The sequence below is a fragment of the Trachemys scripta genome, chromosome 1 (genome assembly GCF_013100865.1).
Source record: "Trachemys scripta elegans isolate TJP31775 chromosome 1, CAS_Tse_1.0, whole genome shotgun sequence".
In the NCBI taxonomy this organism is placed as follows: Eukaryota; Metazoa; Chordata; order Testudines; family Emydidae; genus Trachemys; species Trachemys scripta.
Genome location: NC_048298.1, coordinates 165,303,443 through 165,324,658, shown reverse-complemented (window position 1 = coordinate 165,324,658; position 21,216 = coordinate 165,303,443). Strand labels below are relative to the sequence as shown.

At 44.3% G+C, this 21,216-nt stretch overlaps 1 protein-coding gene across 1 annotated transcript; it reads right to left on the bottom strand.

The window, feature by feature from the left end:
• Positions 1–4,514: 4,514 nt before the first annotated feature.
• On the bottom strand, positions 4,515–20,506 carry LOC117876924. Its single transcript, XM_034769547.1, has 6 exons — positions 20,430–20,506; positions 17,000–17,320; positions 14,495–14,554; positions 10,710–11,024; positions 5,499–5,600; positions 4,515–4,543 (listed from the first exon to the last, which is right to left on the bottom strand). Exons 1-6 carry the CDS (start codon positions 20,494–20,496, stop codon positions 4,515–4,517), a joined length of 894 nt encoding a protein of 297 aa, XP_034625438.1. The 5' UTR covers positions 20,497–20,506.
• Between the last annotated feature and the right edge of the window lie 710 nt (positions 20,507–21,216).

Genomic DNA, 21,216 nt, shown 5'->3' with positions numbered 1-21,216 from the left:
TCTTCACTAAAAAGGTCAATGGTGACTAGATACTCAACACAATTAATATTAACAAAGGGGAAGGAATGAAAGCCAAAATATGGAAAGAACTGGTTTAAAAATATTTAGATAAGGTAAATGTATTCAAGCTTGCAGGGCCTGATGAAATTCATTCTAGGTTACTTAAGGAACTAGCCGACGCAGTCTCGGACCCATCAGCAATTATCTTTAAGAAGTCCTGGAGGCCAAGTCAGGTCCCAGAAGACTAGAGAAGGGCAAACATAGTTGGGAATTATAGACCAATCAGCCTAACTTTGATACCTGGAAAAATACTAAAACAATTACACAATCAATTTGTAAGGATGTGGAGGATAATAGGGTTAAGAAATAGCCAGCGTGGATTTGCCAAGAACATATAATTCCAAACCACCCTAATTTCCTTCCTTGACAGGGCTACTGTTCTAGTGGATAGTGGGAAAGCAGTAGTTGTGATATATCTTGATTTCAGTAAGGCTTTTGACACAGTCCTCATAAGCAAACTAGGGAAATGCGGTCTAGATTAAATTACTATAAGGTGGGTGCACAACTGGTTGAAAGATTGTACTCAACATGAAGTTATCAATGTTTTGCTGTCAAACTGGGAGGGTCTATCTAGTGTGGTCGCACAGGGGGTCAGTAATGGGTCCAGTACTATTCCATATTTTCCTTAATGACTTGGATAATAGAATGGATAGTATGCTTATAAAATTTGCAGATGACACCAAGCTGAGAGAGGTTGCAAGCACTTTGGTGGACAGGATTAGAATTCAAAATGACCTTGACAAATTGAAACATTGGTCTGAATTCAACAGGATGAAATTCAATAAAGTACAAAGTACATCACTGAGGAAAGAAAAATCAAATGCACAAGTACAAAAATGGAATAATTGGCTAGGTGATAGTATTGCTGAAAAGGATCTGGGGGTTATAGTGGATCACAAATTGATATGAGTTAATAATGTGTTGCAACTGTGAAAAAGGCTAATATTCTGGGGGTGTATTAACAGGAGTGTCATATGTTAGACCCTGGAGTAATTATCCTGCTTTACTAAGCACTGGTGAGGCCTCAGCTGGAGTACTTTGTCCAATTCTGGGCACCACAATTTAGGAAAGATGTGGACAAACTGGAGAGAGTCCAGAAGAGAGTAACAAAAATGATAAAAAACCTGGCCCAAGCAGAAAGGTTAAAAAAAACTAGGCTTGTTTAGTCTTGAGAAATGAAGACTGTGGGTGACTTGATAACAATCTTCAAATATGTTAGGAGTTGTTATAAAGAGGACTGTGATCAGTTGTTCTCCATGTCCACTGAAGGTAGAAGAAGAAGAAGTGGGCTTAATCTGCAGCAAGAGAGATTTAGGTTAGATATTAAAGGAAAAAATTCTTAAGTGTAAGGCTAGTTAAGCTCTGGAATAGACTTCCAGAGGAGGTTGTGGAGTCCCCATTATTGGAGGTTTTCAAAACCAGGGCAGACAAAAATCTGTCAGGGATGGTCTAGGTTTACTTGGTTCTGCCACAGCGCAGGGGGCTGAACTTGATGACTTCTTTAGGTCTCTTCCAGCCCTAGAATTTCTATGACCAGTCACACTTCAGTGCTATTGTTTCAGGCTCCCTGCAGATTCAGGCAGACATTGTTGCATCAGGTACAGTCTGGTCATATTTTCAAAGATTTTCCTCCATTTAAAATTAAAAGTAACTGCTAGAGATTTATGGATGCTGAGACTCTGGAGAGCAATTCAGATGCCTGTCTGCATCCTCACAGGCTAGGCCTTTGTGACCCCTCAACACTAATATGACCTTCCCCACACTTGGGGAAACATTGGACGAGGGAGTTCTGCATTCCCCTAGGAATAACATCTCCATTCTAGCTTACTACACAAACTTTTCCCTAAAGCAGATCCCGGACCAATTTCTGTGTGTGTATGGTACAGGGTCATATCTGATGGCTGATACTAAGATTTGGAACAAATCCACAAATCCCCAGACTTAACCTCTGCAGATCCTTGGCCTTTCCATGTGCCAGGCTGCAGTCACCATTTAATGCACTTACTGAGTGGATGCTTTTTCTCATTCCTCTTACCTCCTTGCTGTGCAAGAATATTTCCACTGGGCTGGCCTGGTCTGCTGCACCTGTGGTTAGTGGTCTGGGCTGAAATGCAAGGTATCTGGGTTTAATTTTCAATCCCCGTCCTCTACTCACCTAGGCTTGGTCTACACACTACCAACTTATGTTGGTATAACTATGTCACTTAGGCATGTGGAAAATCGTAGTTATACCAACTTAACCCCGGTGTACAGCGCTATGCCAATGGGAGGGCTTCTCCCCTTGAGATAGCTACCACCTCTTGGGGCAGGGGGGGTGGAGGGTGGCGTACCTACACCGACGGGAGAAGCTCTCCCGTTGACATAGGTAGCATCTTCACTAAGGCCTACTATGGCGGAGCTGCATCCGGGCAGCTGCAGAGCTGTAAGTGCAGACAAGCCCTAAGCTAGTAGAGTCCAGGGATGCTTTAGAGGCAACACCATCATCCCTGGGAGAGTGAATACTGAGCTAGAAACAACAATAATGGGCTCTGAAGGGAGCATCATCCAGCCCTCTTTAGTCCAAGAAAGATTATTGTGGTGTGGTGGTTCTAGAGGGAAAGCTTTCACTGACGGAGAAGTTATTCACTGAGGAGTTAGAGTCATGCAATACATGTTACTGTTCCTGAGAATATTAACTACAGAGAGGACTGAATATGCAATTGGGTGCTGCTTAATGCATCCCAGGACAGACACACTGGTAGAGGACATTCTAAGTATTACTACCACACTCGTCACCCTAATATTGGAGCACCTTTCAAATGTCCATACATCCGGATAGGTGATATAGGCCTAGAGTTCTTTCTTCTCTCCCACTCTGAACTGGAGATAACAAAATTCCCCTCAGAACCTGTTCATAGATCATTCATGAGCAGAAAAAAAGGGTTACATTTACGACATTTATCAGATGAATTATTTAAAACATAATTCAACTAGGTCTAGTTACTTCACTATTGAGTCTCTATGTTTTGATTCAAGAAGCATCCAGTAACATGGGACCATTAAAGATTACATCTCATGCTGTAGCTCTCTGTCCCTCTTAGACCCAGTCTGTGCTATCAGGGTGGAAGGAGGAAAATAAGAAGGAACCACTAGAGGTGTTCCCCGCCCTCCACTCCAGAAGGTGAATCAGTTCTCCTCATGAGGAACAAAAGAGAGTGTGTAAGGTACACCAGCATCTCCTGGAATAGGAGAAGGAGAAGGGGATGGTAGAGGAACTGGCTCCTTTTTTTCCCCTGTGGAGGAAGCTGGCAGTGGCTCCTTCTTCACCTTACTAGAAATCAAAGGCTGGAAGGGAGCTATGATATGTGCTCCATCCATGTAAATACAGCTGTAACTACACAAGTCAGGACCTGCCTGGATGGGACGTTCATACAATCTCAGATCCAGGCTTCCCCATTGAGTGTGGCACTCTCTCTGTTTGATAGGAACCAGACCCAAGATCAGTCACCTTGGATATTCCATAGAGGACACATCTTTATGATCCACCTAACTAGTCCCTGTAAATTCTACCAGTAGGAAGCAGGACCTGGGTTTCCAGCAACAATTATCTCTTTAGACAGGGGTCTGATTGGGAAGCATACATCACCCACACAGGGAGGGATTAAGCCAGCGATTTTACATCACACCAGCAGGAACTGGGGTAACATTGAAATGGAAAGAATACCAAAACAGAAAATCTAAAGCAGAGTGGAGTGATTTAAATCAAAGTGATTATTAAATCACTGATTTTAATCACAAATGAAATCAGTAAGCTGATAACCTTTATTTAAATAACACATTTTAGTTGTTTTTTTTTTTTTTGCATTATTACTTTTTAGTTATTTTCCTAATGAAAGATTGATTGTCATTGGGTGGTAACCATTAAAACATGTTGATTTGCAAGTAAATATAGTCTTTATACTTAATATGGTACTATTTTTTGCTACACACATTTATATAAGTAATTGTATAGTTCAACATACTTTTATTTTAGATTCTTAATTTTTACATTTTTATTATGTTAGAAAATGGTGAATGATGATTTTCTTATTTACTAGATTAGTTTTTTACTCATGATTAGTATCAAGCTGCATTTTGATGGAAATTGCAATTCATTTAGAAATGCTCAAAAACATAATTTAAAACTTGTTTTATGTTTTAGTTAAATAAAACTACCTTAAATATGCTGGATACATAAGGGGGGGGGGAGTAAGTTCATCAAATTGGTTTAACATTTAAAACTAACTGATTTATTAAACAAAGGAAATATTATCTGTAGTTGGTGAATTGAATGGCTTGTTTCAGGTCACCATGTCCTTCAAGGTTTCAGAACTAGTAGATCTCATCCTCACACCTCATTTTTATTCATAGATTGGAAGAGGCGAACAAACTTCCCTGCTTTTTCAACTCGAATCAGTTTCTCTACTTTGAGTGAATTAGTCATTGAACTGAATAGCTGAATAAGCTGAAATGAAGAAAATATTCTGACTGCTGTTTATTTATTACTTCCACCAGTTCAGTGGTTTGACTTTCTTTAAAACTTCATCAGCAAACATGTACTGCTTAATTTTTTTTAATTTCATTTAAATGATTTTGATAGATTATAGTAAATATAGGCTCAAACATAGGTTGTCATCATTTGAAATAAATGCATTTTTCTTTTAAAAATAAACCTAATTTAAATAAAATAATCTGATTTAAGTCAAAATCAGACTTTTTTTTACATTTTTAAAATTTATTTTTATCAACTCTGTTCTAAAGCGTCTTCAGAATGTGGGAATGAAATTTAATGCTCCCTGATCTCTGCCCAACAGAAATACTAGTGAAATGTCAATAGTATGTAATGGTCACAGTTCGCTCCTAAAATCTTCCTGTTTCAGACTCTCAACTAAATAACATTGGACGCCAAATGGAATATCAGTGACTACTGTTATTATCCTGTCAAGAGTAACTGCATTGAAGTGAATAGAATTACATTGGTGTAAGGCCAGGGTGAAAGGAAAACATGGCCCATCAAGAATAAAACTTTGTATTCATTCTCAGCAATGTGTCAGGTAGCATAACTTTAAAGCAATAGTATTTTATCAGTGGAAGTCAGAAGTTTACCTTTCCTGCCTTCAAAACAAAGGGGTCAGGGAGATGTCTCATAGCTCTGAAACTTATTCAGGCAAAGAGAAAAGGGAATATTTGGTGGGATTTTAATATAATTTTTTAAATGTTCTGTCTACAACTAAATTAACTAATACCCTGTTTCTGCTGGGTTTCCATTGCGGGGCTTGGCTATGTCCCACCCTCTGCACAAAGAGACAATTTGACCAAGCACCTAGGTGTTTTCCTCCACTCCCATTACCTGTCATATGGGTATTAGGGTGTTGTCTTCTGCTTGACAGGAGTCACTGACTAAGCTCCAAGTGACTTACCTCTGTGTCGTAAAGTACAGTATAAAATAGTCACAATAATGACACAGGAAATGGCGCCGCCTGTCAGGAGATAGTGAAGTAGAAGGGAAAATCCCACGTGCTCTAGGAAGATAGAGAAAGATATTGATAGTTACAGTGTAGGAGAGAAAATCCACAGGTGGTGTCACTGGTAGATGGTGTCTCAATCAAGTCACAAATCCTCTGACTAGCGGATATTCAGGATAAAATGGGTAGATGAGCCACCTGATCTCTACATTAACCAATTGAAAAGTGTGTGTGCACACATGATAAAGAGAGTTTAGGTGGACAAGGGCACGTTTCTGGGGTGATTTTAATTGAAGAAAGTCATAGAAAGGTGGCTTAAGGAAGGGAGTCACTTTAGAGGCATGGATAGGCCCACTGTCTGTCAATTCCTATCTCCATCCATAGGCATGCATATGCTACATGAACAGCAACATATTTTCTTCTTGTGGCAGCATTTCCTATGCTATTATTTTCCATTCATGAACAGGCTTTTTATTAGAACACTATTAGATCTCTGTCTTACTGAACCCAGTGATCATACATGTTGTGTAGTGACATGTGTATCTTAGTAGATTATGGGTGTACTGCAAGCTAGGGGTATACTGCGGCCAGATCAGCAATGTGCATACAAATTTCAGTTCTTTGGATCCATGAAGGTGCAGTCAGGGAAGAATCTCCAAGGGGAAAAAATGGGTCAGAAAAAGAAAAGAGAAAGTAAACCAGGCATAATACAAACCAATAATAACCCTGAATTTCTTTTCAAGATCAGGAGAACATAAGGTCCCTGCTGTTACCTTTGCCCAGGTCTGGCAGCTATCAGTACTTAATAATATTTCACAAAAGTAAGGAACATAAGTCCTGGTGGACAGTTCTGTGGAGTGGTACATTGGTGAGTGAGAGCGGGAGTGGTGGATCTCTGACCTGTGAGTAAGAGGGGTAGTAGCTTAGCTAAGAGTGAATGTTTGGTGAAGAAGTGAGAGATGAGTAATGAGTGGGTAAGTGAAACGCTCAGGATGTTGGACACGAGAGTGATTTCTTGTTAGAAGAGAAAATATAATGGGTTTTTATATAGTGCAGACTAGGGCTGTCAAGCGATTAAACAAATTAATCGTAATTAATCACGCAATTAAACAATAGTAGAATACCATTTACTTAAATATTTTTGGATGTTTTCTACATTTTCAAATATAGAGATTTCAATTACAACACAGAATACAAAGTGTACAGTGCTCACTTTATATTTTTTATTACAAATATTTCACTGTAAAAAACAAAAGATAGTATTTTTCAATTCACCTCATACAAGTACTGTAATGCAATCTCTTTATCATGAAAACTGAACATACAAATATAGAATTATATACAAAAAAATAACTGCATTCAAAAATAAAACAACATAAAATTTTACAGCCTACAAGTCCACTCAGTCCTACTTCAGCCAATCACTTAAACAAATAAGTTTGGTTACAATTTGCAGAAGATAATGCTGCCCACTTCTTATTTACAATATCAACTGAAAGTGAAAACAGGCATTCGCATGGCATTGTTGTAGCTGGTGTCGCAAAATATTTATGTGCCAGATGCACTAAAGATTCATATGTCCCTTCATGCTTCAACCACCATTCCAGAGGTCATGCATCCAAGCTAATGATGGGTTCTGTTCGATAACAATCCAAAGCAGAGTAGACCGACAATGCATGTTCATTTTCATCATCTGAGTCAGATGCCATTAGCAGAAGGTTGATTTTCTTTTTTGGTGGTTCAGGTTCTGTAGTTTCCACATTGGAGTGTTGCTCTTTTAAGACTTCTGAAAGCATGCTCCACACCTCATCCCTGTCAGATTTTGGAAGGAACTTCAGATTCTTAAACCTTGGGTTGAGTGCCGTAACTATCTTTAGAAATCTCACATTGGTACCTTCTTTGCATTTGTCAAATCTGCTGTGAAAGTGTTCTTAAAACAAACAATGTGTGCTGGGTCATCATCCGAGACTGCTATAACATAAAATATTTGACAGAATGCAGGTAAAACAGACCAGGAGACATACAATTCTCCCCCAAGGAGTTCAGTCACAAAGTTAATTACAAAAGTTTTTTGTAACGAGTATCATCAGCATGGAAGCATGTCCTCCGGAATGGTGGTCAAAGCATGAAGGGGCATACAAATGTTTAGCATATCTGGCACGTAAATACCTTGCAACGCCGGCTACAAAAGTGCCAAGCGAACACCTGTTCTCACTTTCAGGTGACATTGTAAATAAGAAACAGGCAGCAGTATCTCCTGTAAATGTAAACAAACTTGTCTGTCTTAGTGATTGGCTGAACAAGAAGTAGGACTGAGTGGACTTTAGGCTCTAAAGTTTTACATTGTTTTATTTTTGAGTGCAGTTATGTAACAAAAAAATCTACAATTGTAAGTTACATTTTCACAATAAAGAGATTGCACCACAGTACTTGTATGAGGTGAATTGCAAAATACTATCAATCATTTTTACAGTGCAAATATTTGTAAAAAAAATATTTAGTGAGCACTGTACACTTTGTATTCTGTGTTGTAACAGAAATCAATATATTTGAAAATGTAGAAAAACACCAAAAATATTTAATAAATTTCAGTTGGTATTCTATTGTTTAATAATGTGATTAAAAAGGTAATTAATCATAATTATTTTTTTTAATTGCGATTATTTTTTTTTTAGTTAATTGCGTGAGTTAACTGCGATTAATTGACAGCCCTAGCGAAGACATATTTTGCTGTCAGCCGTGGCTGATGTCATGGTATGATGCATGATATATTTTTGCTGTCAACAGATAACAAGATATAGTACAAATAAATCTTCATTGGCCTTCTCAGATATTCATGGTCTATCCAGCTGCTACTAAAAAACAGAGTAACCAGAACCCCATCTATCCATACACGGCTGCATGTAGACTCTTCTTCACTCAAACAATCTGCACTTCAGTCCCAACTACGCACATCTGGTTTCTCTGCAAATTTGCTGTTCGCCTTAATTGTAAATCACATGACATTTACATTGTTGAAATCTCTCTGTTGCATCAGTGTAGTTCTTGGCACGCAATAACTGGAGTGAAGAATCAAGTCTGATTCTGAATTGTTTTGTAGGTTAGCAAGTGAGCTACTAACAGTGTAGCTTGAGGAGAGCAAACTACACACAAAATATACTAACGCAATCCTGAGTCCACTCTGTCTCAGAGTATCACCAACTAAAGCCCCCTTAAAAAACTTCCATGTAGTTGTGCATTTTTAACACTTGGACACCAAGGGTGGGATTATCAAAAGTGCTCGACATTGGCCCACACTGTTTCCACCAAAATCAATGGTGACAGTCCTGTATGGATAAGATATATCCTGAACAAAAGGTTTCATTTTTGAGTTTGGTGGCTAGAGCCAAAAAATCCTGTTAGTTTCAAACCAAAACTGAATTTCTTCAGTTCTTCCTCACTTGAATGAAAAAAACAGAATTTTGTTGAGGCAAAACAAAATGTTTAGAATTTCAGCCTATGAAGGGAGACATGGCACATACTTTGGCAGTTGATTACACAACTATTTATAAGACAGCCCAGGAATGTTGGGTATCAGGGTTCCTGGTTTCTATTTCTGGCTCTGGAAGCAGAGTATGAGCTAGTGGTTATAGAGAATACAATAAAGCACTCAACTTAGTACTGGGTCCGTCATTTAAAGAACTGTGGTGTTAGTCCCAGTTCTTGGGTGAATGACAGTTGCCTTCCCTAAGATAAGGGTATCAGTCCTCAGGTAATGAGGGTTAACAGTAATCAGGGGAAGAGCTGGGACTGCCAGTGTGCTGTTCAATGGCTGGGGTATGCAGTATCACCAATTCCAAGAGTTCAACAATTCTGAGTCAGAACCCAAATCATGAGACTGGCGTACAAATCATAAGATTCTTTAAAAAGATTAAATCATGTTTTTTAGTCTCTCTCCTGATTTTAGTCTGTCCTGTGCCCACCTCCAATGTGTGTGAGACAAACACAATACCGCCGGCTCTTGCAAATGTGTTCAAAGATGATTTTGCCTTGGCTGCAGGAACTCTTGCAAGAGCTGTTCCCACACAGTCACCTTTATGCCATTTTGCACTGGGTGCCTGCAAGTCCCGGTCCCTAGTTCTCAGCCTCCCAGGCCATGGCAGGTACCTGTTTCCATGGCCGCCAAAGTCTGTGCAGCTCTACGTGCGGTATTTCTCACTAGTGTGAAAAACTCATTAATGTCCCCAACTCTGCTTTGGGAGCTGGGGATGGGGACCATGTGCGGGACATTGGTGCTGTTATTCATGAGACAGTCTCTAATGTGGCTGCACATCACTTCCCCATTTGAGCCAAGGAACGATGAGGGCGGGGTAAGCAGGAGCTTCGGAGAGCTGGAGAGAAGAAGGGAAGCAGGTACCTACTGGGGCTGGGAAAGAGGAAAGTAGGTGGCTGCTGGGAGCAGCAAGGGAGGAATCGGGAAACATGTAGCTGATGGAAGTGGAAAGGAGGTGAGAGAGGGCACCAGCTCCAAACTCTTGTGAGGGAAGGAGCTTTTCATATCATCATGAGAGCTCTTGCAGCGGAAGGCAAAACCATGGGACTTGCGATCAATTTGCAAGAGTTGGCAACGCTGGGAAACGTGTAGGATTGTAGCTGTGGCAGCTGCTCCCTGGTTATCGTTCACAGACACCCCTGGTCAGGGAGAACTGGCAGGGCATTGCCCGGTGTTACTGTGGTCAGACCTCCAAGTCTATAGCCATGGGTGGGGTGGGGAACTATGTGCTAGGCTGCATCTCTATGGGTCGAGTCCTAGATAGAGGGGAGAGTGATCATACACACCCTGAATAGAATGGCCACAAACAGAGATGCAGCCCAGAGTATCCCTAGAGGTCCCTAGAGACTGAAGCTCCTGGCCAGGTATAGAAAGCACCAGAGAGTGGGAGTGCCCCACCCACCTCTGGTCTGGCTGAGATGGGGCAGAATGGGGATGAAGCTGAGGTGGCAGCAGAAGGAGCAAGGAGGCTGTTCCTTCCATCCCTGCCTAGGTCCCAGCAACCCTGTGATTTTGCCTGTTTTTTCCTCACAAGCCCATGGGAAGTGACCCATCAGTTGCCCCCCTGCCCATCACATGCTGTAGTTCTGGGCTGCACTCCACTGGATGGGAATGTGACACAAGGTGTTTCTTACCTAACACACTCAGAGTGTAGTTCCGATGGAGACTTCCGTCCCTGTTTACAATTTCACACATGTAATTTCCTTCATCAGCGAGTCTCACCGGGTGAATCTGAAGGGCGGGGTCATGATCAGGTCGAGCTGCCCAGTCCATCCTCTCACTGCAATTTGTTCTGACTGTTTTATTTAAATCAGCCCTGTATGCTAATAAACAGCAAGCTCCATCCCTTAGTCTTATCTTCCATACTACTGAGATAAGATTCACTAGTGACATATTAGAGCAACTCAGCACAGCCCTGTAACCAGTCACTAAAGACACCATGACATTATCTGGAGAGGAGACAAGAAGGGAAGAAAAATGAAAAGTGTCACTTAGGATGCGATTACAGATGAGCAAATTCTGAATTCCCCTCGGATTAATGCTTCTGCTCTTGTACTCCATTGAAATCCCCCCATGAAGCATATCCCAGGTCCATTTGGGGGTATTATTGGCTCACAGCTTTAAATAGCTAATTGTGTGAGACGTGGGACAAAGATACCAATCAACAAGATTTATCTCTCCGCAGACCCATGGCCGCTTTTTGTGCCAGGCTATAATCACCATTAAATGACCTTTATTGGGATGAAGCCTGATTTGTATTCTCCTTTCCCTCCTGCTCAGTAATTTTATCATGGCCAGCCTGGCGACCATGAGGTCATTGCTCTGGGCTTTCACCCAAAAGATCAAGTTTTAATTTCCAGGCTTGATCTCCCTCAATCAAAGCCAGCAGGATCTGAGAGAGCTTCAGAGGTAACACAATTAACCCAGGGGGAGGGAATATCAGACTAGGAATAACACTGCTAGGCTCTGAAGGGAGTCCCACCTAACTCTTTTCAGTCAAAGATCTCCATGATGTGGTAGTTCAAAAGGCAAATCTTTCATTATAGACTAAATAAAGAGTTATGTTGAAAAGTTAGAAAATTCCCATCCAAAAAAGCCATTTCAAAGCTGCCATAATGTAAGCGGGGGAATGGTCCCGCTATTGTGGGGAACTTTCCTGGCTTCTGCACTACCCCGGTGAAGAGGGCTAGCGAAAGGATCCGAGTCCTCGCTCCCACTTCCTTTACCCAGAGGCCTCCCTGCCCTTGAGGACTTCCCTTCCACTCTCCTGTCTGGCAGAGTCCTCATAAACCCCGACAAGGCTGGGCCCAGGATTCCTGGGGGGCTCGACCCCCAACCCTGCGGTGGTCACCCAGGACAGGGGCTAGGGTGTCCCCACTCCGGGGTACTCTCTCTGCACTGGGCACCTCCCTGACCCACTGATCATTTCATACAATTTAAAGCAAATACAAGTTGTTTAATTAACAATTAATTTTAAAAAAAGAATAAGGAAAAATGGGAAAGGTTAGAGGAAAACACATCACCCTGCTCTGTGGCAGGGAACATTACAACCAGTGTCTCTGGAACGTCAGGGCAGTTCAATCTGTTCCTTGTAGGTCCCAGGCCTGCTTCTCAGGCCCTGTCTGTGCTGCAGAGACGCTGTGGGTTGGACACTTGCTCTGGCGGTGGCCACACGCTCTCAGGCTCTAGGTGGCAGGACCCTTTTTCCCAGCGTCGCCCCTGCCCAGTCGGGGTTATGATCCCCCTGCAAGTCTGGCCTGCAAGGCCTCTTGGCTGAGGCGTCTCCCTGTGCTGGGCCCACTGCCCAGGGTCCCCCTCACTCTCCCCAGCTGCTCACCGCACTCGGACTGCACACGGCTCCGGACTGCCCCAGCCCCAGCTCCGGACTGCTCCAGCCTCAGCTCCAGCTCCGGACTGCCCCAGCCCCAGCTCTGGACTGCTCCAGCCTCAGCTCCAGCTCCGGACTGCTCCAGCCCCAGCTCCAGCTCCACTCTGCCTCAGCACGGCTGCTGCTGCTGCTCTGCCTTCAGCTCCCTGGGCTGCTTCTCTGGCCTCTCTGGCTCTGGTTGCTGCAGCTCTGCCCCCAGGACAGCTCTGCTCTGCAGGCTGCTTCTGTGACTCTGCTCCCAGCTCTGACCTGCTTCCTGGCTGCTTGTCTGGCCCCTCTGGCTCTGGTTGCTACAGCTCTGGTCCCAGGGCAGGTCTGCTCTCTCCGGGCTGTGCTCTGGCTTTTGGGGCTGCAACTCTGCTTCCAGCAGCTTAGCTCGGGCCCCTGCCCTCTCCTTAGCTCGGCCCCACTCTGTCTGACTCAGGCCATTCCAGTTTCCACGGAGGACGGGACCCACCCTGGCCTCCTGACTTTCTGATTAGCCTGCCCGCCCTGTCAATCAGGCTGATCTGGAGCATTGGCCTCTCCCCATTGCCCCTGGGGACTGTCAGTCTCAGGCTCCTGATTTGCCATCGACCCTTCCCCTTTCAGTGCTGGGAGCTAGCCAACCAAAACACCCCACTGAATGTTAGTAAGGGGGCAACAGTCCCCTTACAATAAGAAGGAGGATGGTAAGAGACAGTAACCCTTCATTCCCTCATTCTAGCAGGTATCAAAGTGATCATATAGCTAGTTTACTTCACACCGTTGCAGGGTGGCACCACTGTGAAGGAATTTGTGACAAGTAAACCTCTAAAATGTTCAGAATTTCAGATAAACACCCCAACATTTGGATACTTATTTGATCTAGATGAACTACATGTGTCAAATGAAGCCCCATCTTAAGCAGGTACAATTCCCACTGAATTTGGCCCCTTTGCAAGACTGGGCTGGAAATCTTATGAGGACTTTATTTTTCTTGAGATTTCCAATACCTCCTGTGTGTTCGGATTGGCACAGATATAACAAAAAACAAAACAAACATCCTACCCCACCCCAGCATTTTAGCACTCAAGCCCTTTTGCAATATTTCAGTACTATCGTTTCTAGTTCCAGCGAGAACAGGAAATGTGTAGGAAACCAAAGCTGAAAAGGGGTAAAGAACTGAATTTTTCAAACTTCAGAAGAGGTTTGGTTTGTTTTCAACCAGGGTTCCAGTCAGTTTTTATTTTCTTCTCAGCAGTCCACCCAGTTCTAGTAGGAGCTCTGCACACATAGCATTAAAATTTTACTTTGTGAATTCCACCATTTAGTGGAAACATCTGACCTGATATGTAAAATTACAGAGTGGGTTTTGATACCTCTAGTGTCCTCCTCCAACTCTTCCTGCCTTCACTGGGCGCAGTGCAACCCAGCGATCAACTGCACTTACACAGTCCCTCTGCTCCTCCCTGGGTAGGGTGACCATATTTCCCTGAACTGAAAAAGGGACACGCAGAGCTGGCCCAAGCTGCCTGACATTGACATTCATCCCACCCCAAAACGTTCCTCCATGCCCCCAATTGAGCCAAGTAGCAGAGATGGGAGGTAGCGGGGAAGAGGAATGGGTATGGATTGTGTGAGACGTGGGCAGCAAAGCAGGGTGTGAGTGTATGAGTACTTTTGAGCTCAGAGCCAGGAGGTGAAGCTATTGGACTATGATCCAGCTAGTGGTGCAATGCACCTTTGGGGACTGGAATAGCAGAGGGGCAGAAAGGAGGCTCTGGGTAGTCGGGGGGGGGGCACCAAGGAAACTCCAGATAGCAGCCCTGGGGAAGTGTGGGGAGGCCGGGAGGTGGCAGAAGCAGGCGACTAGAGGCAGCCTGAAGGGGGAAAGAGGCCGGTTGGGGAAGGAGGGTAGGGGCTGGAGAGGGCTCTGGGGACCAGGCAGGGAGAACACAAAGCTGGGGTGGGGGCTCCCGGGACCTCTTGGGGGTATAAGGCCCATGGGGGGCATGCCATGCTCGGTGCCCCAGCACAAGGGGATGCTGCAGGACCTGGTGAGGCACTTACCAGCCAGGTTGCCCGGCAGGGCCTGGGGCTCACAAGCCACGGGAATGAAGTCAGTGGTTTCTGAAAAATAAAAAATAAGGGAGCATGACTTATTGGTAAATCAGTTTATCCTGGATCTTCCACGTGTCCTGTCCTGTATGACAGTAGGTCAGGAACTGTGGCATTATGGCTTTACCTACCAGGAAGAAAAGGGAAAGGTGTATGGCAGCCCTCGTGCCTATCCCTCTCAGCGGAACACTCCCAGAGCAGAAACGTTTAGAAAGACAACAACATAGGAAATGGCAGTGTTCCTGAGAGGAGAGGAGGGTGAAATGTAGGGTGGGAGAAGAGAAGACTGACAGTCACCTGTTAATTAGTTTTCACTTGTGGTGCATTCCTCGTGTCCCATCCCACAGAAATGGGTAGTCTTCCAATTAAGACACTGGACTGGAACTCAGATTTAATTTGTGAATTTAATTTGTGACTCCGCTACAGACTTCCTGTGTGGTCTGGGGCAAGTCATTCTCTCTGCCTCAATGCCCCATCTGTAAAATGAGGATGATACTTTCTTTCTTCCAGGCATTGCCTTCCTTGTCTATTTTAATTTCCTTTCTTGTAATTTTAAGAAGTTTCAGCACCTGTGATGTTTTCAAGCTTTCGTGGTTTGTGAGAAATTTACACCAGTGGATGGTGGAACAAGTTCCATGAAATCAGATTTGCTTTTCCCCATTGTGCGATTGTGGCTGTGGGTAATGCAGGAGGTGGCTTCTTGGAAATCACCCACTTCCTCTCCTTTCTCCTACAGTGGCCCCTAATGTAGGTGGCCACAGAGCAGCTCACAGGGACAAGGCCTCAAAATCTGGCACTCAGCTTAAGCTACAAGAACGTGTCTCTCTAGACTCACGAAGACATTAATGGATGCCTCTCCTTGAAGCAGTCTGTAGCCTTCTGTTGCCGGAGGAACTGAGAGGGAGAATAACAAAACAAATGGGGTGGGGGGACCAAAAAAGTGGAAGAGGGAAAGGGAAAAGAGACAGATGAGAAGGTAAAAAGAACAGAGAAGAAAGGCAGACAAGGACAGGACAGATAAAAGCACAGGGAAGAATCTGGCAGCAGGATCCCTGCCTCATTCAGTGCACAGGATGGACAGTGCTTACTGAACGAGCACCTGTTCTATATTTTGTTTTATCCTCATTGTTCAATGTGTGATCACACAACTTATTTACTGTGCACTATTCAGGCCCTGCTCTGAACACAGAATTAGTCATTTCCTGATGGGCTTTTCTAGGGCGCTCATCGCTGTAGTATCTGAGTGCTTCACAAACACTAATTCATTTATTTTCACATTTTACAGATGGGACATCTGAAGCACAGAGAGATTAAGGTGAAAAGTATACATTCATTTTGAGTGCCCAATCTGAGATGCTTAGGACCTGATTTCAGAGTTCTTAGCATTATATAGAACTTTGTACACTGAAAACCCATTGACTTCAGTTGTGGCTGTGGGCACTCAGCAACACTTCTGCAAATCAGGGTCTCAAGCTAGGCACCCAGAAAATGAGGAACACACAATTAGTGACCACCCATGAAAAGTGTGGTTTAAGTGACTTGACTAGCATTGTACAGGAACTTTAGCAGATGCCGGGATAGAATCCATTTCTCCAGGGCAGCATTCAGCTGCATTAACCACCAGACCATTCATCCTCTCTGCAGTCCCCTGCCTCCTTCACTACACAACCAAGCTTCATCTACAGAGCATGGTACATCTTGTATACTGAATGAGGTGCAAGAATCCCTATTCTCGGTTCTGGTGCCTGGTGCGGCAGGGTGCGTCTACACTGTGTTTTAAAACCTGCGGCAGCAAGTCTCAGAGCTCGGGTCTACAGACGCATGCTCACACTACTGTGCTAAAATCAACTGAATATACATTGTGGCTCAGGCTCTGAAGCCCAATCCCCTTCCCAGGCTTCAGAGCCTGAGCAGGCATGTCTACACTGCTGTTTTTAATGCCATAGTGCTGTCCCTATAACTAATGCTCTGGGCTGTCACGCGAGAGATCTGGGTTTAATTTTCAGGCCTGGACTCCCACTCTCCAAGCCAGTAACATCTGGGACCCTTCAAAAGGCAGCAGAGTCAACCCCTGGGGCACGGATACTGGGCTAAAATAACACTGACAGGTTTTGAAGGGAGCCTGACCCAATCCAGGTTGATCCATGCTAGATAAAAAGGTGCATTTGTAAAATGCGATAGCAAACTTGTTTTAAAACCCTAACGTAGACAGGGCAAGTTGCATTAACTGCTCGAGATGACTGCAGATTAAAAGAGACGAGAGAATTCCAAACCTCTCATGGGCCAGGACTGATGTGCATTTGTAAGGTGCTGGGATAGCATGGTGATGAGTGCAGACTTAATACTTCAGTAGAACATCCTCCACCATTTTATCCCCCTGGGATGCATTAAACAGCATCCAAATGCATATCTGTATTTAATATGCAGGAGTATAGGTGATCCTGATACCAAACTCACCTCTAACAATAACACTTATTGCATGGCTCTGATATCTCAGGTTGCCCAGAGTAATGCTGCAACGATACCATCCACTGTTACGCTGATGAATCGGCATAAAGTTCAGAACAGCCACATTCTCTTCTCTCCACACTGTGTATCTTGTTGGCCCATCTTTCAAAAGTAGGCAGCTCGTCCCCTGTATAAAGCACCAGTGTATGGCTGGCTTTTCTGTGCAGTACTTCACTGGACACTCTATACTGAGGGGGTCCCCAGGTTTGCTCTCATATTGTAAACCTCTCCGAACTTGAAGTTCAACAGTACAGTTAACAGTTACATCACCTGAAAAAAAGAACAAAGGAACATTACACTATGAAATTCTGCCCTCTTCATCTCTAGCTGTTTAGCTTAGAGCAGGGAGTATAAAGACAATAAGGAGGTGTAAGTTTTAATAATATGTAATGGAGAATATAATAATTGCACTGAAACCCAAATGTTTTTATTTACCAACAATTTCTTTAGCTGTTATGGAATTAGACAAACACACTGGGCTAGTTAACTCCATGGATTATATAAGTGTTTAAATGGTAGTGCAGGTAGATTATGAAATGGAATTACATCCTTTTTAGTTCGGATCTTGGAGCTAGGTCTCAAGTTCCTTATTTTAAAGGTATTCTTTTTTTATTATTATTATTACCACTAGAAGTGGAAGGGCTGTAAAAAGATCTACTAGATTTCATGATATGCTTATGTAAACAAATTATCTGTTTCCAACTTATTCCAGGTTTTATATCATGTTATGTATCAAGAAGTCCATTTAGATTCCTGAATTTAGTTTTTAAAAGATTTTGTGCTGCTCAAACATAAGAAAGAATACAGTATATTCAGGAAGAGGAAACATGATGTGACTACAATGTAAGTTCAATCAAACTTAGAAGTAGGAGAGAGACATGGGGCCAAACTCAGAGATGAGTCACAGAAATTGTCTACATGTGGAAGTTAGTGCGCAGTAAACTAGAGTGTGAATTTAAAGCACACAGCTTCTCCTCACTAGCTTCCCATGTGGACACTCTTACAGCACACTAAGAGTGCTCTGGGACAGTTTAGTTTAATGCACTTTCAAATTGCATTAAGCTATTGCGCACAAAGGCACTCAGTGCACAGTGTGCACTAGCTACTGCTGCCTTTTTCTCCACCACCTTGTAGATAAGCCCCAAGTGAGTCTTGGGCTATGGATATGTCTACACCACAAGTTCTACACAGACACTACAGCCACGCTGCTTAATACCCTTGCTACAGCAATGGAAGGGGTTTTGTTGTTTCTGTAGTAAATTCACCTCTGAGAGGTTGTAGCTAGGTTGATGGGAAGAATTCTTGCGTTGACCTACCTGTGTCCACAGTGGGGCTTCGTTTTACCTAACCACATCTCACAGGACACGATTTTTTTTCTTTTTTTTTTTTTTTTTACCGCCCTGAGCGACGTTGCTAGTTCAGCCACTATTTTAGGTGGCCTGACAAAGCCAGGAAATTATTTAAATTAGCATAACATACACACAGAAGGGACTGGAGTAACGTGTACATTATGCTGATTTATACTTGTTCTAAACCGGGGCGGGCAAACTTTTTGGCCTGAGGGCCACATCGGGTTTCCAAAATTGTATGGAGGGCCGTTTAGGGGAGGCTGTGCCTCCCCAAACAGCCAGGCGTGGCCCGGCCCCCACCCGCTATCTGACCCCCCCTGCTTCTCGCCCCCTGATGGCCCCCCCGGGACTTCTGCCCCATCCACACACTCCCTGTTCTTTGTCCCCTGATGGCCCCCCTGGGACCTCTGCCCCATCCACCTCTCCCTGTCCCCTGACTTTCCAGAACCTGTGCCCCTGACTGCCCTCCGCCGCCCCATCCAACCCCTTCTCTCATTCCTGACTGTGCCCCCTGGGACCCCTGCCCCATCCAACCACCCCTTCTCCCTGATCGCCCCCGGAACCCCTGCCCCTGACTGTCCCCCACCGTCCCATCCAACCTCCCCTCTCCTTCCTGACTGCCCTCCCGGGACCCCTGCCCCCATTCAAACCCCCTGCTCCCTGCACTCTGACCACCCCGATCCCTATCCATACCCCCGCTCCCCACCCACCAAACTCCCCTGCCCTCTATCCAACCCCCCTTCCCAGCTTCCTGCCCCCTTACTGCGCTGCCTGGAGCACCAGTGGCTGGCAGCGCTACAGACGCGCCGCCCAGAGCACCAGAACAGGCAGCCGCGCCACCCAGCTGGAGCCAGCCACGCCACCGCGCAGCACAGAGCACCAGGTCAGGCTGTGGCTCTGCAGTTGTGCTGCCCAGCAAGAGCTCGCAGCCCCGCCGCCCAGAGCCATAGTTTGCCCACCTCTGTTCTAAACTCTCTCTAAACTCACAGGCTCAACCTCTTAGGAGACAAGTTGGAGGAGTGCTGCTGACACATTAACTTAGGGGGCTTTTCTTAAAGCTACTCAGACTAAGAGAGCAAATTGGTGTAATTTACATGCTTGAGAAGTCAGAGAAATGTGTAAACTACAGCAAGCCCTTTCTCTAATTTGATACATGTAAATTACAGTAACCTCTTGCTCTAACATGTTACAATTTCAAAATATCCCTCTAGGTTTGCAGAAGTACTCCCCCTTTGTGGGACTGGATGAAGCCCCTCCTCTCTTTCCCTCCACTACTCTGCAATCCATTGTACAGACTTGGCCACAAGAGAACCAAATCTAATTAGCTGGGGGGTGGGGCGGAGTGCCACTCCAAAACAAGGACACAGAATTGCCTGCAGACTAACAGGGTAGGGTGACCAGATAGCAAGTGTGAAAAATCGGGGCAGAGGGGTAGGAGGTAATAGGTGCCTATATAAGACAAAGTCCCAAGTATCGGGACTGTCCCTATAAAATTGGGACATCTGGTTACCCTACACTGGGGAAAGTTTGAGTCAGTGAACACTTGAGAGGAGGTATGAAAAACCAAGTGCAAGAAGTTTGGAAGGAGAATGAAGAGGGAACAGCTGCCCCAGCAGTAGCAGAACCAACAACTCTGAACAAGGGGCATACAGACACCAAAGCACAGGGGTGCAGAGTTTCACCGAAGAGCTGCTAGATGGGGAGCCAGCTGCTGCACCGGTGACTGCAGACCAGAGGGGACTCCTGCAGACATACATCATATCCCTGTCTCTGTTCCACAGTCAACTGCTCAGTAACGGCAGTAATGGCCAGGTTTTAAGAAGCGCTCAGGACCCAGCAGTTCTCAGGGAGAACAGTGAGAGCTATTCCATGCTGAGCAATCTTGAAAAGTTGGATAGAAGGGTCCAGATGCAATTCCCCTGAAATCAGGGAAAGAGTCTTTCCGTTGACGTCACTGGCAGCTGGATGAGACCCTAAGTTGTGAGGAGTAGTTAGTGAATTGCATTTACTCTGGGAACTTTCTCACTTACCTACCACTTGAAACAGTTTGAAAAGGAGGAGGAGGAGAGTAACCAGAGCTGCCTGTGCTTCATACATCTTTCAGGAAAGATCAGGGTGAACTACAGGAGGTAAAAATAGAGAAACTTACTCAGAATCACAGGTAACTGTGAAATTCGTTCCCAAGCTTTCCTCTTTAACAGAATTGCAACTTTAGTTATTAACTCTCTGTTGGCTTATCCGTGGGATGGGGTGCGAAGGGTACAATAGGTTAGAACTATGTTACTACAGTTAAGGCTTCCAAACAATCTTAACTCAGCCCTGGAGTGAAGCCATGCAATCAATGAGCAGCCTGAAACAAATGTCAATCTTTTGTATTTAGAAGCTATTATTTTACTGTTATGACGTATTGTTCCTATCAATCACTGAGGACTTGTTAAGACTACCGGTTCATGAATGCCTCCTGATTTTGGATGCCCAGATTGAGTCATGTGATTTTCAGAAGTGCTGAGCATCTGCCGTTCCCATTGAAAACAACAGAAGCTGCAGGTGCTCAGTACTTCTGAAAATCAGTCGCAAGGTGTCTCATACGAGTGTACAAAGGTGTCCAAAACCTGAGGCCACTTTTGAAAATTGTGGTCTAAACATGTGTGTTACAGTCTGCGAACAGGAATTGTGCTAGAGTGAGAGAAAGATGATAGTCCAGGCACTGAATGAACCCGGAAGAGTTTTGCTTAATAACTTGAACCTTTGTGACGCTGTGGGCGGAGACCAAGAAATATTATTTGTCTTCCACCGTAAGCACTGCAAGGAACAATC

Excerpts from the sequence above, each read along its gene's own strand:
- LOC117876924 (XM_034769547.1), bottom strand. The coding sequence starts at position 20,496 with ATGTATGAAGCACAGGCAGCTCTGGTTACTCTCCTCCTCCTCCTTTTC. Across the intron at positions 17,321-20,429 it reads CAAACTGTTTCAAGTGGTAG|GTGATGTAACTGTTAACTGT; the intron begins GTAAGTGAGAAA and ends TCTTTTTTTCAG. Across the intron at positions 14,555-16,999 it reads AATAAGTGTTATTGTTAGAG|AAACCACTGACTTCATTCCC; the intron begins GTGAGTTTGGTA and ends TTTATTTTTCAG.